The sequence below is a fragment of the Hemicordylus capensis genome, chromosome 1, assembly GCF_027244095.1.
Source record: "Hemicordylus capensis ecotype Gifberg chromosome 1, rHemCap1.1.pri, whole genome shotgun sequence".
NCBI classification, from domain to species: domain Eukaryota; kingdom Metazoa; phylum Chordata; class Lepidosauria; order Squamata; family Cordylidae; genus Hemicordylus; species Hemicordylus capensis.
Window position 1 is genome coordinate 179,860,977 of NC_069657.1, and position 13,228 is coordinate 179,874,204.

The 13,228-nt window shown below is 40.9% G+C and overlaps 1 protein-coding gene across 3 annotated transcripts in view; it reads left to right on the forward strand.

Moving 5' to 3' along the window:
• MBD5 (methyl-CpG binding domain protein 5) overlaps nucleotides 1-13,228 on the forward strand; it is a 203,680-nt gene that overhangs the window by 137,025 nt on the left and 53,427 nt on the right. For all 3 annotated transcript variants that reach the window (XM_053263424.1, XM_053263403.1, XM_053263414.1), the window contains exons 4-6: nucleotides 7,401-7,503; nucleotides 8,697-8,877; nucleotides 11,085-13,217. In XM_053263424.1, coding sequence (XP_053119399.1) covers nucleotides 7,401-7,503; nucleotides 8,697-8,877; nucleotides 11,085-13,217 — 2,417 coding nt within the window. The remainder of the gene's footprint in view (nucleotides 1-7,400; nucleotides 7,504-8,696; nucleotides 8,878-11,084; nucleotides 13,218-13,228) is intronic.

Below are 13,228 nucleotides of genomic sequence, written 5' to 3' on the forward strand. Positions count from 1 at the left end.
ATTCAAGCACACATTTCATCACCTGCAGTCTGCAACAGTATTGTCCAATAAATTCTGTACCCTGTGACTGTGTATAACTTGACCTTTAATGGTTTCTTTTTCTTCAGTCGCTTGCTACCACTAGCAAGTGATCCCCAAGTGAGGGATCCTGGAGAAACTATGGACAACATAGTCTGTTTCTTGCAGGTCACTCATCCACTTAAACTCATTAGAAGAGGCTGACTGATGGTTAAATGAGACAGGTAGAGTGAGTTGATGTGCCAATTAATGGTCATCTGCTTAGCTTACAAGACACTAGTTGTCTAAAATAAAATCCCACTGCTCCTTAAACTCACAGCTGTATTTATTAATACTATTAGAGAAATGAGCTGTTGATTATAGACTAATGTGAAATTAGTCTATAATGTGTCGGAGTTTGTATGGAAATGGGGAGACAGTGTGTGTCCATTGACTGTAGGGCAGCTGTTCCAGTGATGGTGGGGAATAGAAGAAGTGGCATTGACAGGTCAGCAGGCCATGACAGGAGAAGGGAAATCAGAAATGTAATAGCTGCTTCCCCTTCCAGTTGTCCTGCCAGCTCTTTGACCTCGGCGAACACCGCCAACTACCCACAGAGCCTCACCTTGCTCCTTTGTAATGCGAGGTCAGTCCAGAATCAACCAGAAATTATCCGTGATTTGATTATCAGTGAAGAGGCTAACCTGGTGTATATCTAAGAGACTTAGCTGGGGGGGCGGGGGGCTGTTCCCTCTAAGGCGTGTGCACATACACATGCTCGTAAGTTTTTGGATGTCCGCTCAGTTCATTTTAGATCCTATCAGGAAAGCCCCACTCTGAATACAGGTACTCACACACTACCTTGATACTGCCACCCAGAATAAAACTCATTCCGCACAGATGAAAAAAATTAGAGCAACCACTGGTGGAGACTGCCTTGATTGGGCCTGATGGATAATCTCCAATTAGGAATGGACAGTGTGACTCTTTTGGTCCTTTTGGATCTCTCAGTGGCTTTCAATACTATCGACCATAGAATCTTCCTGGAACATCTGAGAGTGTCATCTGGAGATTTGGTGCAAGGTGTTATCAGTATGTTGATGACAGCCAAATCTATTTCTCCATGCCAACATCATCAGGAGAAGGCATAACCTCCCTAAATGTCTGCCTGGAGGCAGTAATGGGCTGGATGAGGGATAATAATCTGAGGCTGAGTACAGATAAGACGGAGGTACTTATTGTGCGGTGTCGGAACTCAGGAGACTATTTTGATCTGCTGGTTCTAGATGGTGTCACACTTCCCTAAAAGGAACACAGCCCTATTATCACATTTGATAATACAATTTAAAGTGGGGGGGAATTGGTTCTGCAGCTTATAAATGCTGATTAATTAGTGGCACAACCCATGAAAACCAGAATGTCATGTTGATTTAGTTGTGCTAGTGTAATAGAAGAAAATCCACGCATCCCAAGTGGTTTGCACAGCTCTGCACTGTTGCGCAAGTGCTAGTGGAAGACCTTCTCTGGGACATATATGAGATTGTGTGAGGGGTTGTGGAACAACAAGCTCATGTCCCATGTTGCACAGAAGGTAGTGCAACATTTTCTGCTAACTCAAGAACTAGTCTGGAATGGGTTACTTTCTTAGCACGACATCCTTAAGTGATGTCTTTATGATCATGCAAAGCGTTACACTAGTGCAACACTAGTCTGGATTCTGTACACAGATTTTATTTACTTATAAAATGCAAACTGCACATTTCTACAAAAATAAAATAAAATCCAAGGCAGTGTTCAGTAATATTAAAAACAATATAGTCTAAATAAAACTCCCATCAAAATTGCTTAAAAGCAACAAATCAAGAGAGAGTGCAACAAACCACAGACATACCACAGGAGACCAAAAAAATAATCTATTTTAAGGCTGTAGGCCTAGCAAAGCAAGGTGATGCAAACACCTAAAAGTGAAAATTTAAGGGGCCAGGTGGACCTCTTGTGAGAGGTCATTGAAAATGAGGAATGGTAAAGAACTGGAAATCTGATTGTTAACTTCAGTAGACTCCATATAGCACAGATTAATATCTAAGATAAAACTTCTGTTTTTCCATTATGTCCCTTATGTTTGCCCTCCTTCCTTCCGGTAGTGTGTTTATTAAGCTGCCTTTTTTAGCTATGGAAGAGGTTGTAAGGATGGCAGTATTCCATTCAATTGGGATAAGGACTGTGAATGTTGTCACTGTCAACTGGTTGGAGCTGTGTGTGCAATAACAGGACACATGCTTCAGGTCTTGCTTGAAAATCTTGTATGAGAGTGATAGAAATGAAACTAAAAATGGAATTTTTGATGAGCAAGAGAGAAAGTGGAATAGAGATGGGAGAGAATAAGAAAAGATCTTGTTTCACCTGACATATTTCAGTGGAAGGATATGGCTTCTTGGTGAGCAGTGTGCAGCCCTTGTAAATACTAGACTATGTGCAGACACTTGGACTGGTATCTGACACTTGGGGGTGGGAGAGAGGGAATCAGTGACACAGACTCTATGGAAATGTAAAGTGAATGTTAACCCTGTTGCCCAACACAGTACAAATGGCCCTCATTTTCTGAGGGTTTGTTTTGCATGGTTTTGCTTATTTACTGTTGACAAACATAAACCCCGTCTCGTTATCTGCAATAAGGTTTCACTTTTAGCATGTGCCTTATAGTGTTGTGGTTTGAGGGAGGAGCTTTGTGGGTTGTTGAGGAGTTGAAGGTGGAGGTTGGCGTGTGTTTCTTGGAGGAGTTAGGAGTGCTTTGGAGTGTCTTTCTGAAGGAGTCTGGAGTTTCTAGTGCTTTGGAGTGGAGCTGCTGCTCAGGTCATCTTTGGGATTGTTCCTCTGGAGTGTATGTGCTTTGTACAATCCTGTATTGGACAATACAGTACTGTATTGTGCCTTATACTGCACAGTACTGAGTCAGACCATTGGTCCATCTAGCTCAGTACTTTATTGTCTTCACAGACTGGCAGCAGTTTCTCCAAGGCTGCAGGCAGGAGTATCTCTCAGCCATGCCTTGAGATGGCAGGGAGGGAACTTGGAACCTTCTGCATGCAGGTACTGTACTCTACTCTTCCCAGAGAAGCGTCATGCCCTAAGGGAATATTTTATAGTGCTCACATGTAGTCTCCCATTCAAATGTAAACCAGGATAGGCCCTGCTTAGCAAAGAGAACAGTTAATTGAGGAGCTGGAGCAACCAAGGCAAAGTGCTGTATTCATCACTTACAGGTGAAACTCGGAAAATTAGAATATCGTGCAAAAGTCCATTAATTTCAGTAATGCAAATTAAAAGGTGAAACTGATATATGAGACAGACGCATTACATGCAAAGCGAGATAAGTCAAGCCTTAATTTGTTATAATTGTGATGATCATGGCGTACAGCTCATGAAAACCCCAAATCCACAATCACAGAAAATTAGAATATTACATGGAACCAAGAAGACAAGGCTTGTAGAATAGAACAATATCGGACCTCTGAAAAGTATACAGTGTACTGTGCTTGATTGGCCAGCAAACTCGCCTGACCTGACCCCATAGAGAATCTATGGGGCATTGCCAAGAGAAGGATGAGAGACATGTGACCAAACAATGCAGAAGAGCTGAAGGCCGCTAATGAAGCATCCTGGTCTTCCATAACACCTCATCAGTGCCACAGGCTGATAGCATCCATGCCACGCCGCACTGAGGCAGTAATTGCTACAAAAGGGGCCCAAACCAAGTACTGAATACATATGCATGCTTATACTTTTCAGAGGTCCAATATTGTTCTATTCTACAATCCTTGTCTTCTTGGTTCCATGTAATATTCTAATTTTCTGGGATTGTGGATTTGGGGTTTTCATGAGCTGTACGCCATGATCATCACAATTATAACAAATTAAGGCTTGACTTATCTCGCTTTGCATGTAATGTGTCTGTCTCATATATCAGTTTCACCTTTTAATTTGCATTACTGAAATTAATGGACTTTTGCACGATATTCTAATTTTCCGAGTTTCACCTGTATTTCTGCTCCCTCCTCCCACTTTGTATGATTTGGGGTGATTTGGGGGACTCGGAAATTTTCTGAGGAACCCAACCCCCAGATTCCCATAGGTTCAAGCGGCTGAGAACCTAACCTCTGAGTAAAATGAGGGCGTCCTGTACTGCATTTCTATAAAGTTGAGGTCTAACAACAATGTCTGTCTAGCAACAATGTGATAAAAGGAAACATGAAAATAAGAGTAATATACTTATTTGGACCAAATGTATATAATATTTTAAGAAGAATATGAAAATAAATCTTATAAACAGATCTAGTTTGATTCAGTCTTCAAATAATAATTTGCTTCATCTTTCTGTTATTCTAATTATATAGCTTAACCTTGCCGCTTAAATGAGGGGTTCCCCCCCCCATCTTCCTTTGCTATGGTATTATTTTGTTCTGGATTGTATTACTTTCAAGAATGTCCAGCATAACACTCCCTAATTATATTGCCGTCACAAGTTAAATTGAAAATGTTTAAAGTTGATTTTTAAAAAATTTATTTTCCTGGATTTATGTTTCAAAACTCCATTAGTTTCTTTTCTGCTCTATTTCTTTAAACAGTGCTAGGTGTGATCTGTCTCTGTGCCAAATAGTGTCATAGCTAGCACCAGGGACTGAGCTGCCTGGGGCATCTGACTAAAAATCCGGAGTCTGTTTTTCCTGTGTGCATAATTGCATGCACGTACCCTCTTTGTCTGTATGTGGAGGGCTTGAGTCAGGTACACAAGCCATAATTCATTTCCTGAAGATTTGGACAAAGCTGCTGGTTGATAAACTTGTCAAGAGAGAAGAGCTGGTCTTGTGGTAGCAAGCATGACTTGTCCCCTTAGCTAAGCAGGATCTGCCCTGGTTGCATATGAATGGGAGATTACATTTGTGAGCACTGTAGATCTTCCCTTTAGGGGATGGAGCCACTCTGGGGAGAGCAGAAGGTTTCAAGTTCCCTCCCTGGCTTCTCCAAGATAGGAGAATCTGAGAGAGATTCCTGCCTGCAACCTTGGAGAGGCTGCTGCCAGTCTGGGTAGACAATACTGAGCTAGATGGACCAATGGTCTGACTCAGTATATGGCAGCTTCTTATGTTCCATGCTGCTGCATTTTTCCAGCAATCCTTCAATCTTGTTTGTCTTGTAGAGCAGCAACAGACCTGCAGTTGGTTTGTAGTATGAGCAAGAAAGCAAGTTGTTTTTTAAAGCCGGGGTGACAAGAATGTAGGGAAGAGTGGTGCCAAATAGCTTATCAGAGGAAATAGGAAAGATTCATGACAATATGAAGCCATGCCTAAAAGCAGATACTCCATGTTGCATATCCACACCTAAAAGTTACCCACTTTTGTAACTTAAAAAGCAGATTCCATTGGTTTAGTCGGAGTGTGCACTATTTTGCAGGTACCAGTATTTGACGTAGTTATTCTTCCCCCACAACCCTTAGTTACAGATCGGATGAATTTATATAAAGAAACAAACACAACCTATTGTGATCAACTTTATTTATTTATCACATTTCTATATCGCCTGATATGTACAGTACATCTCTTCTTTTACTTAAGAATTGCCTCTGAAGAAGAGCATTTTAGCTTGAAATGCATTAGGCAATACTGAACTTATCCATATGAAATGAATCAGTAAAAAGATATACATGTATTATTATATGTATTAAATAAATCCATTGAAATCTACCAGCACCTATGGGAGTCGTCCTCTCCCCCCCCCCACCACCACCATTTGTTTCATTTTAGGAATTCATATGGTGCTGCTCTTCTGCTTTTGCCTTTGTTTTGTCAGAGTGGGGTACCGTAGAAATCAGACTAAGGTATGCATGCACTATCCAGAAGCTCAGGCCTATTGCCCAAATCAGCTCCTTGCACTTCCCTGACGCTTTATCACTTAAATTGGATCCATTGCTGTGGACTCCTGTCAGCCACATATGCATTTTTTTAAAGTCTTGTTTGCTTGAGCCAGAGGTCTGCAAATTTGCTTACCACAGCAAGCAGCCCTGTTCTTATTTCTCCTTAGTGAGAGTAGTGTCTTCCTTTCTTCAAAGCTAGAAGGATCTAGCAATTTGCTGCATTTTTGAGTTGTTCCTAACACTTAAGTGTAGTGTAACACAGGTGAACCCTTGTCTGTCTCCAGAGGCTAGAACTGGAGGAGAAGGTGAAGAACTGCAGACCTTCCAAAGCATTTGAGTGGCATTCGGTGTCTTTGAAACTCAGCATACCATCAGAGACAATACTTTGTTCCTTCCTTTCTGATTACAGAAAAAAGGTAGAGTTGTGCTGGCCATAGGTTTTGGCTGACTAAAGAGGCTAGCCAAAATATATGGAACCTGCACTGAAGGATACTGGAGAAGGTAGAAGACCATTCCATTCCAAGGTGCGCATTTTCTTGGAATTACTCTACACACCTCCAAGAAAATTGTCAATGCTGAAAAGGGAGACTTGTGTGTGTTGTCTTGTATATGTTTGAGCCCCTTGTCCACTTTTAAAAGTTGGTATTTTGCTTCTCCAACAAAATTATTCTAAAATAAAATAGCTGTTGAAGTAGCTAGATTAAATGCAGTATAACATGCACCCCAATATAACATGTTGCTTTGGGCTACATTCAATAGTTGTTCCTTTTGTGTGAACATGGAACATCATGCAGGCATATGCAATCTAACCAGCACCTTGAATCAGAAGAAAAACGATGTGGCAATTATGGAAGGAAAGACATAGACAGTTGTAAAGGAAATTGTATTATTAAAGAACTGTTTTGTGTATATCAGCAATATTGTTGTGAAAAGCATTTCTGTTCAATGCAAATAAACATCTGGATGTTAGTTTTCCAAGCTAGACTTGTGACTTTAGTTTTGTATTCTGCCTATATCTGTGCAACATTGGTTGGTTGCACCGTAGGACCTCCTGCAATCAGGTTAGAAATGGCTTGATTCAAAACATCTAATATGTGTGTCATAGTTGTTGATTTATTTTTTATTTTTGCCTGAAATCAGATATTTTATTGTTGTAGCTTATTCATGCAGTGTGTAATGTGTATCTAGCCTGAAAAGGCTTCACACCAGTAGTGCCACAATCCTGTGCGTTATAGATTAATAGACAAGATGGTACCCTTGTCTATTACCCAAGAGAAAAATAGGTTGTCTTTGAAATGTCAAGCTGTGAATAATTAGTGCAAAATGTAGGTTAGAGGCAAATAAGTTAGAAACTGAAGTTTAACTTTTTGGTGAAAACTGCTGTGGAGTAGTGAAACAGTGCCCTATGGTTGGTTTTTTGTTCTTTTCTAAATTGCTGCCTAAATTGTTCTAAAAAAGTTGATTAACGTATATTTGTTACATTTTCTTTCAGTCCTAGTGGGTCTTTATTGTCCTGTTTGGAGCAGGTTAAAACATACCTGTTGACTGACGGAACATGCAAGTGTGGTTTAGAATGTCCTCTCATCCTTCCTAAGGTAAAATCAAATACCTGTGAATTTTCTGAATGTAAAAATTGTATATTGAACTAAATGTCTTCCAATTCCTGCTAAAAACATTAACTTGACATAAATTAGGGGTTTTTAGTGCTTAATCTCTCATGTGGTGGACGCAGATTTAACAACCATTAATTTGAAACAAAATAGTTTTTTAAATAAGTTATGCTAGTAGGCCAAGAAGATAACTTGGTAAATGGTTGAGTATGTCTGATCCTCTTTCAAACATTTGCATTAATTTTTCATCTAATCCAGAACATTTCCACCCACTCTGTAGTGGAGCTTGAAGGAAAATACCATCAGCTTCACTATCCTAATGAATATGAATGCAACAGCGGTTTTTCATCTAATCCAGAACATTTCCACCCACTCTGTAGTGGAGCTTGAAGGAAATACCATCAGCTTCACTATCCTAATGAATATGAATGCAACAGCGGTTAGAATTAAGCAACAATTAAAACTTAACTGTCACCTAGACAATTAAAAACACAGATTAAACCATTCCAAACACCTGGGTAAAGAGGTGAGGTTTAAGGCCCAGCTTTTCAGCAGGAAGTACATTCCATTGCTCAGGAACAGCTATTGAGAAGGCCCAGTTCTGAGTAGCTGCCAACTGAATTGGCATTATATAAATCTATAATGTATGTACAAGCCAGTGTGGTGTAGTGGTTACAGTGCTGGACTAGGACTGGGGAGACCCAAGTTCAAATCCCCATTTGGCCATGGAACTTGCTGGGTGCCTCTTGGCCAGTCACTTCTCTCTCTGCCTAACCTGCTTCACAGAGTTGTTGTGAGTATGTAGTACACCACTCTGGGCTCCTTGGAGGAAGAGGGGGATATAAAATGTAAAACAAAACAAGTCAAGGCCGTTACCATGCACAATAAACAAGAATTCATATACTAATTAATACTAATATATTACAAAACGAAGTTAAAATATTTATTAATTTCCTAACATTCATCTGTCGTCTTACACTGGTGTTAGCAGTGATAATCTACTGTATTCTATAAACCAGGATTTTTTCTCAAGTGCCAATTTATATGGTCAGTTGTTGAAAAGAAGAAGTAAATCTAATTTATAATTGGAAATGAGTGTACACCAAAGTGTGTTTTTGGAAATGCTTAACCAAAAATAGTGTATTTGTAACCTTGTGGCTCTGGGCATTACTTTTAAGGTATTTAATTTTGATCCTGGAGTTGCTGTAACACAAAGAACAGCTGAAGATGTTAAAGCAGATGAAGATGTCACTAAGCTATGCATCCATAAACGGAAAATTATTGCAGTGGCTACACTTCATAAAAGCATGGAAGCACCACATCCCTCACTGGTTCTAACTAGTCCTGGGGGTGGAACAAGTAAGTGGCATTTTTCACATGCTGACATGCATGGCTTTAGAAGTAATTAATATACTGTGGGAAATCCGTTGATTAAAAAGGCATCTGTTTATAATGCCAACATGCAAAACATACAAAGTGAGGTAGAACAAACAAATACTATAGGGTAACTTTACTGGACCAGTCATGACAGTTTAAACAAGTTCTTGTATATGGTCAGTTTTGCTCTGCTTTGCCCCCTAGTTATGAACCTCCCCCTTATTTATTTATTTATTTATTTATTTAATTTATATAACGCCTGACTCTAAAGGTTCTAGGTGGTTCACAAAGTTCCTTTGTTCCTGAGTTTGAAAGTCATAGACCTATAAGGGCTGTACTCATTGGTAGAACCCCTACCTTGCCTGCAGAAGATCCTACTTGCCATCTCTGGCTTTTCTGTTTGAAAGATCTTGAGCAGCTGGTCTGGGAAATATAATAGCCAAATAAGGCAACAATAGATGGACTAATGGTCTGCCTTTTTATAAGGGAGTTTTATATGCCGTTATATACACTTCTGTTTGTAGAATGTATTTACCATCCTTAATCAAGGAGACACCAGGGCTGTATACAGGGGAAAAAAACTTTTAAAAAAAATATGCAATGTAGTAATAAAACAGCAGCAAAATATAAAATTGCAGCAGTTTTGAAAAATAAACACCTGTAAGAAAAAAGCAGCATCAGGAACCCCTAAAACCTCCTTATTCACAGCAGCCAAAATCATAAATAGGTGAAATGCTGAAATTCTGGACGTATTCACCAGAATGCTGAATATAAACTGAAGGTTGGAGGGAAGATTGAAGGGTCTTATCTTGTCAGACCTTTTAGCAATCCGGTGGTGCACAGTCTTGCTAGTTTTGTCTTTTCCTCAAGGCCTGGAACAGTGTTTTGTACCTAGCATGATCAGAGGCTACGGGGTAATGCTGTATCTTATCAGGCTGAACAGGAAAGAGATTACCTATACTTGTTCAAAATACACTAGGATTTGTAATTTCACTTTAAACTTTTTGACATCACTATTGATTTACTACTTGCTTTAAATGTGAGATAATGCAATTTGACCTATCTTCATTTTGCTTTGTTATTGGTGACTGTCTTAAAAGTAAATTCAAGAAGGTCATGGAAAGCCACATTTTGGTTCAGGCAGATAGTCCTAACGATTCATGAGAAGGGCTTTAAGGGGTGAGGGAAGGGAGCCTCAAAAAGCTTGCCCTCCCCACAGACGATTCTCTCCTTGTTGCTGGATGGGTAGATTGCCCGCCCAAACAATTGCCAGCTTCTGCTGGCAGCAGGGAGGTTTTGGGGTCAGGAGGCTCATGGAACTCCCATAATGCACCGCGCAAGTGCCAGAGCTGTGTGGCACCAACACACGGTCAGTTAATGGTATGTTTGCACCCTTAACCCAGGCTAACAGCCAGGGCTCTCTTGCAGGTTTGCCGCCGTACCACCACAGAGAGCTGCACAGCTCCTGGCAGTTCTCACATGCAGGCAAAAACAGGTTGGGCTGTTTTGCCTGTGTGTGAGAACAGCCTGTTAGTGTTGAAGAGGCCTAGTATCTTCTTAAAAAGAAGATACATAAAGGTTTTTGCTTATGGATCCATAGCATATGACAGAAAGGATTTAAGCTATTGGGAATGAGAAAGTCCCCTTTTCAAAGGAGTATCTCACCTCTGCCATGGGGTAACTTTAGGCAAGCCATTCCCTCTCATCCTGAGCTTCAGAATGGTAATAATGCTTCACAGGGTGGTTTAAGGATTACAACAAGAATTTGCACAAAAAAAGAATTGCACAAAAAATCAATCAGTCAGCCCTTCAGACTACATCTAAACAATGAGATGCTCAGATTGAGGAGCCAGGCTGGCATCAGCAGCTTTATTGGGCCAGATGGGATCCTAATGACATCCAGTGTTAGCTGATGCATATTGAGCTATAAGCTATGTACCAGTGGTTGGCACAGAAGTACAACAGAGTTCAGTACAACAGAAGTTGCTTTAGCTTGAAAGCTATCACATTGGTAAGGGAAGTGAGGTACATGCCCCCTCCCCAAGTTTTTGGTTTGAGGCATCTTAGAGGATTTCATATCTAATTTGTATGTGCAGTACTGTTATATAGTTTTGCCCAGGGGAAAGAATTTGACTCAGTTTTTGTTTCATTTATTTTCAAGAATGTAACTCTCTTTTTCTGTAAATCAGGTGCAACTCCAATAGTATCTTCACGAGCAGCAACTCCAAGATCAATCAGAAATAAATCCCATGAAGGAATTACAAATTCTGTGATGCCAGAATGTAAGACTCCTTTCAAATTGATGATGGGGGCCTCAAACGCCATGGGTAGGCTTTATGTGCAAGAGATGTCTGGAAGCCAGCCACAAGAATTTCATTCTGTCTATCCTAGGCAGAGATTGGGTAGTAATGAACATGGACAGAAGTCTCCATATAGAGGCAGTCATGGAGGAATGCCTAGTCCAGCTTCATCAGGATCACAAATATATGGAGATGGCTCAATCTCTCCTAGGACAGACCCACTTGGAAGTCCAGATATTTTCACAAGGAATAATTCAAGTTTTCATGGAGCACCCAACTCTAGTCCTGTTCATATGAACAGAACACCCCTATCCCCCCCTTCAGTAATGCTACATGGTTCTCCTGTGCAGTCGTCTTGTGCAATGGCTGGAAGGACTAATATACCTCTTTCCCCAACTCTGGCCACAAAAAGTCCTGTAATGAAAAAACCCATGTGTAATTTCTCAGCTAGTATGGAAATACCACGAGCAATGTTTCACCACAAACCACCTCAAGGTCCTCCACCACTTCCTCCACCTTCTTGTGCTCTTCAGAAAAAGCCATTAACTTCAGAGAAGGACCCACTTGGCATTCTTGACCCCATTCCTAGCAAACCAGTGAATCAGAATCCTGTTATCATTAATCCAAGTACTTATCACTCAAATGTCCACTCTCAGGTACCTGTGATGAATGTAAGCATGCCTCCAGCCGTTGTTCCTTTGCCAAGTAATCTCCCTTTGCCAACTGTAAAACCTGGTCACACAAACCATGGGAGTCACATGCAAAGAGTTCAGCACTCTGCTTCAACCTCTCTCTCACCCTCACCAGTAACATCTCCAGTTCATATGATGGGATCTGGAATTGGAAGGATTGAGGCTTCGCCCCAAAGATCACGTTCATCTTCCACATCATCTGATCATGGAAATTTCATGATGCCTCCAGTAGGACCACAGTCATCTTGTAATATTAAAGTTCCTCCTCGATCACCAAGGTCAACAATAGGATCACCTAGACCATCCATGCCATCAAGTCCTTCTACCAAGACTGATGGACTACATCAATATAAGGACATCCCTAACCCGTTGATTGCTGGAATGAGTAATGTATTAAATCCTCCAAGCAGTGCAGCGTTTCCATCTGTATCTGCTGGAAGTGGGCCCATGAAAAGTCAGCCTGGCTTGCTGGGAATGCCTTTAAATCAGATCTTGAACCAGCACAATGCTGCCTCTTTTCCAGCTAGTAGTTTACTCTCAGCAGCAGCCAAAGCACAGCTAGCAAATCAAAATAAACTTGCTGGTAACAATAGCAACAGCAGTAGCAATTCTGGAACTGTTGCCAGCAGTGGCAGCAATGATGGACATAGCACTTTAAACACCATGTTTCCTCCTACTGCCAACATGCTTCTACCATCAAGTGAGGGGCAAAGTGGTCGAGCAGCACTACGAGATAAACTGATGTCTCAACAAAAAGACCCTTTGAGGAAAAGAAAACCACCAACCACTACAGTGTTGAGTTTGCTTAGACAGTCTCACTTAGATGGTGTTCCTAAATCTGGGCCTGATTTGATAAGAAAACAGAACCAAGGTTCATTTCCCATCACTTCTATGTCCCAGTTGCTTCAGTCCATGAGCTGTCAAAGTTCTCATATAAGCAGCAATAGTACTTCTGGTTGTGGGAGCTCAAATACTGTTTTGCCTTGCTCTGCTAACCAGCTGCATTTCACAGACACTAATATGAACTCCGGCACTCTTCAGAATTCTCTGGTGCAGAATTTACCTTTAAGAGGGGAAAGTATGCACTGCCAGAATTCAAACACTAACTTTGGCCATGGCACTAGCCCAGGCCCTGGCCCAAACAACCATCTTGCAGGCCTAATAAATCAGATGCAAGCTAGTGGAAACTGTGGGGTGCTCAACCAGTCTGGAATGGTTTTAGGAAACTCTTTACATCTGAACCCAGCTCAGCCACGAATCCAAGCACCTTCCACTCCAGTGATACCAAACAGCATTGTGAGCAGTTGCAATCAAACCAGTCCTGAAACAGGTATGTTTTCT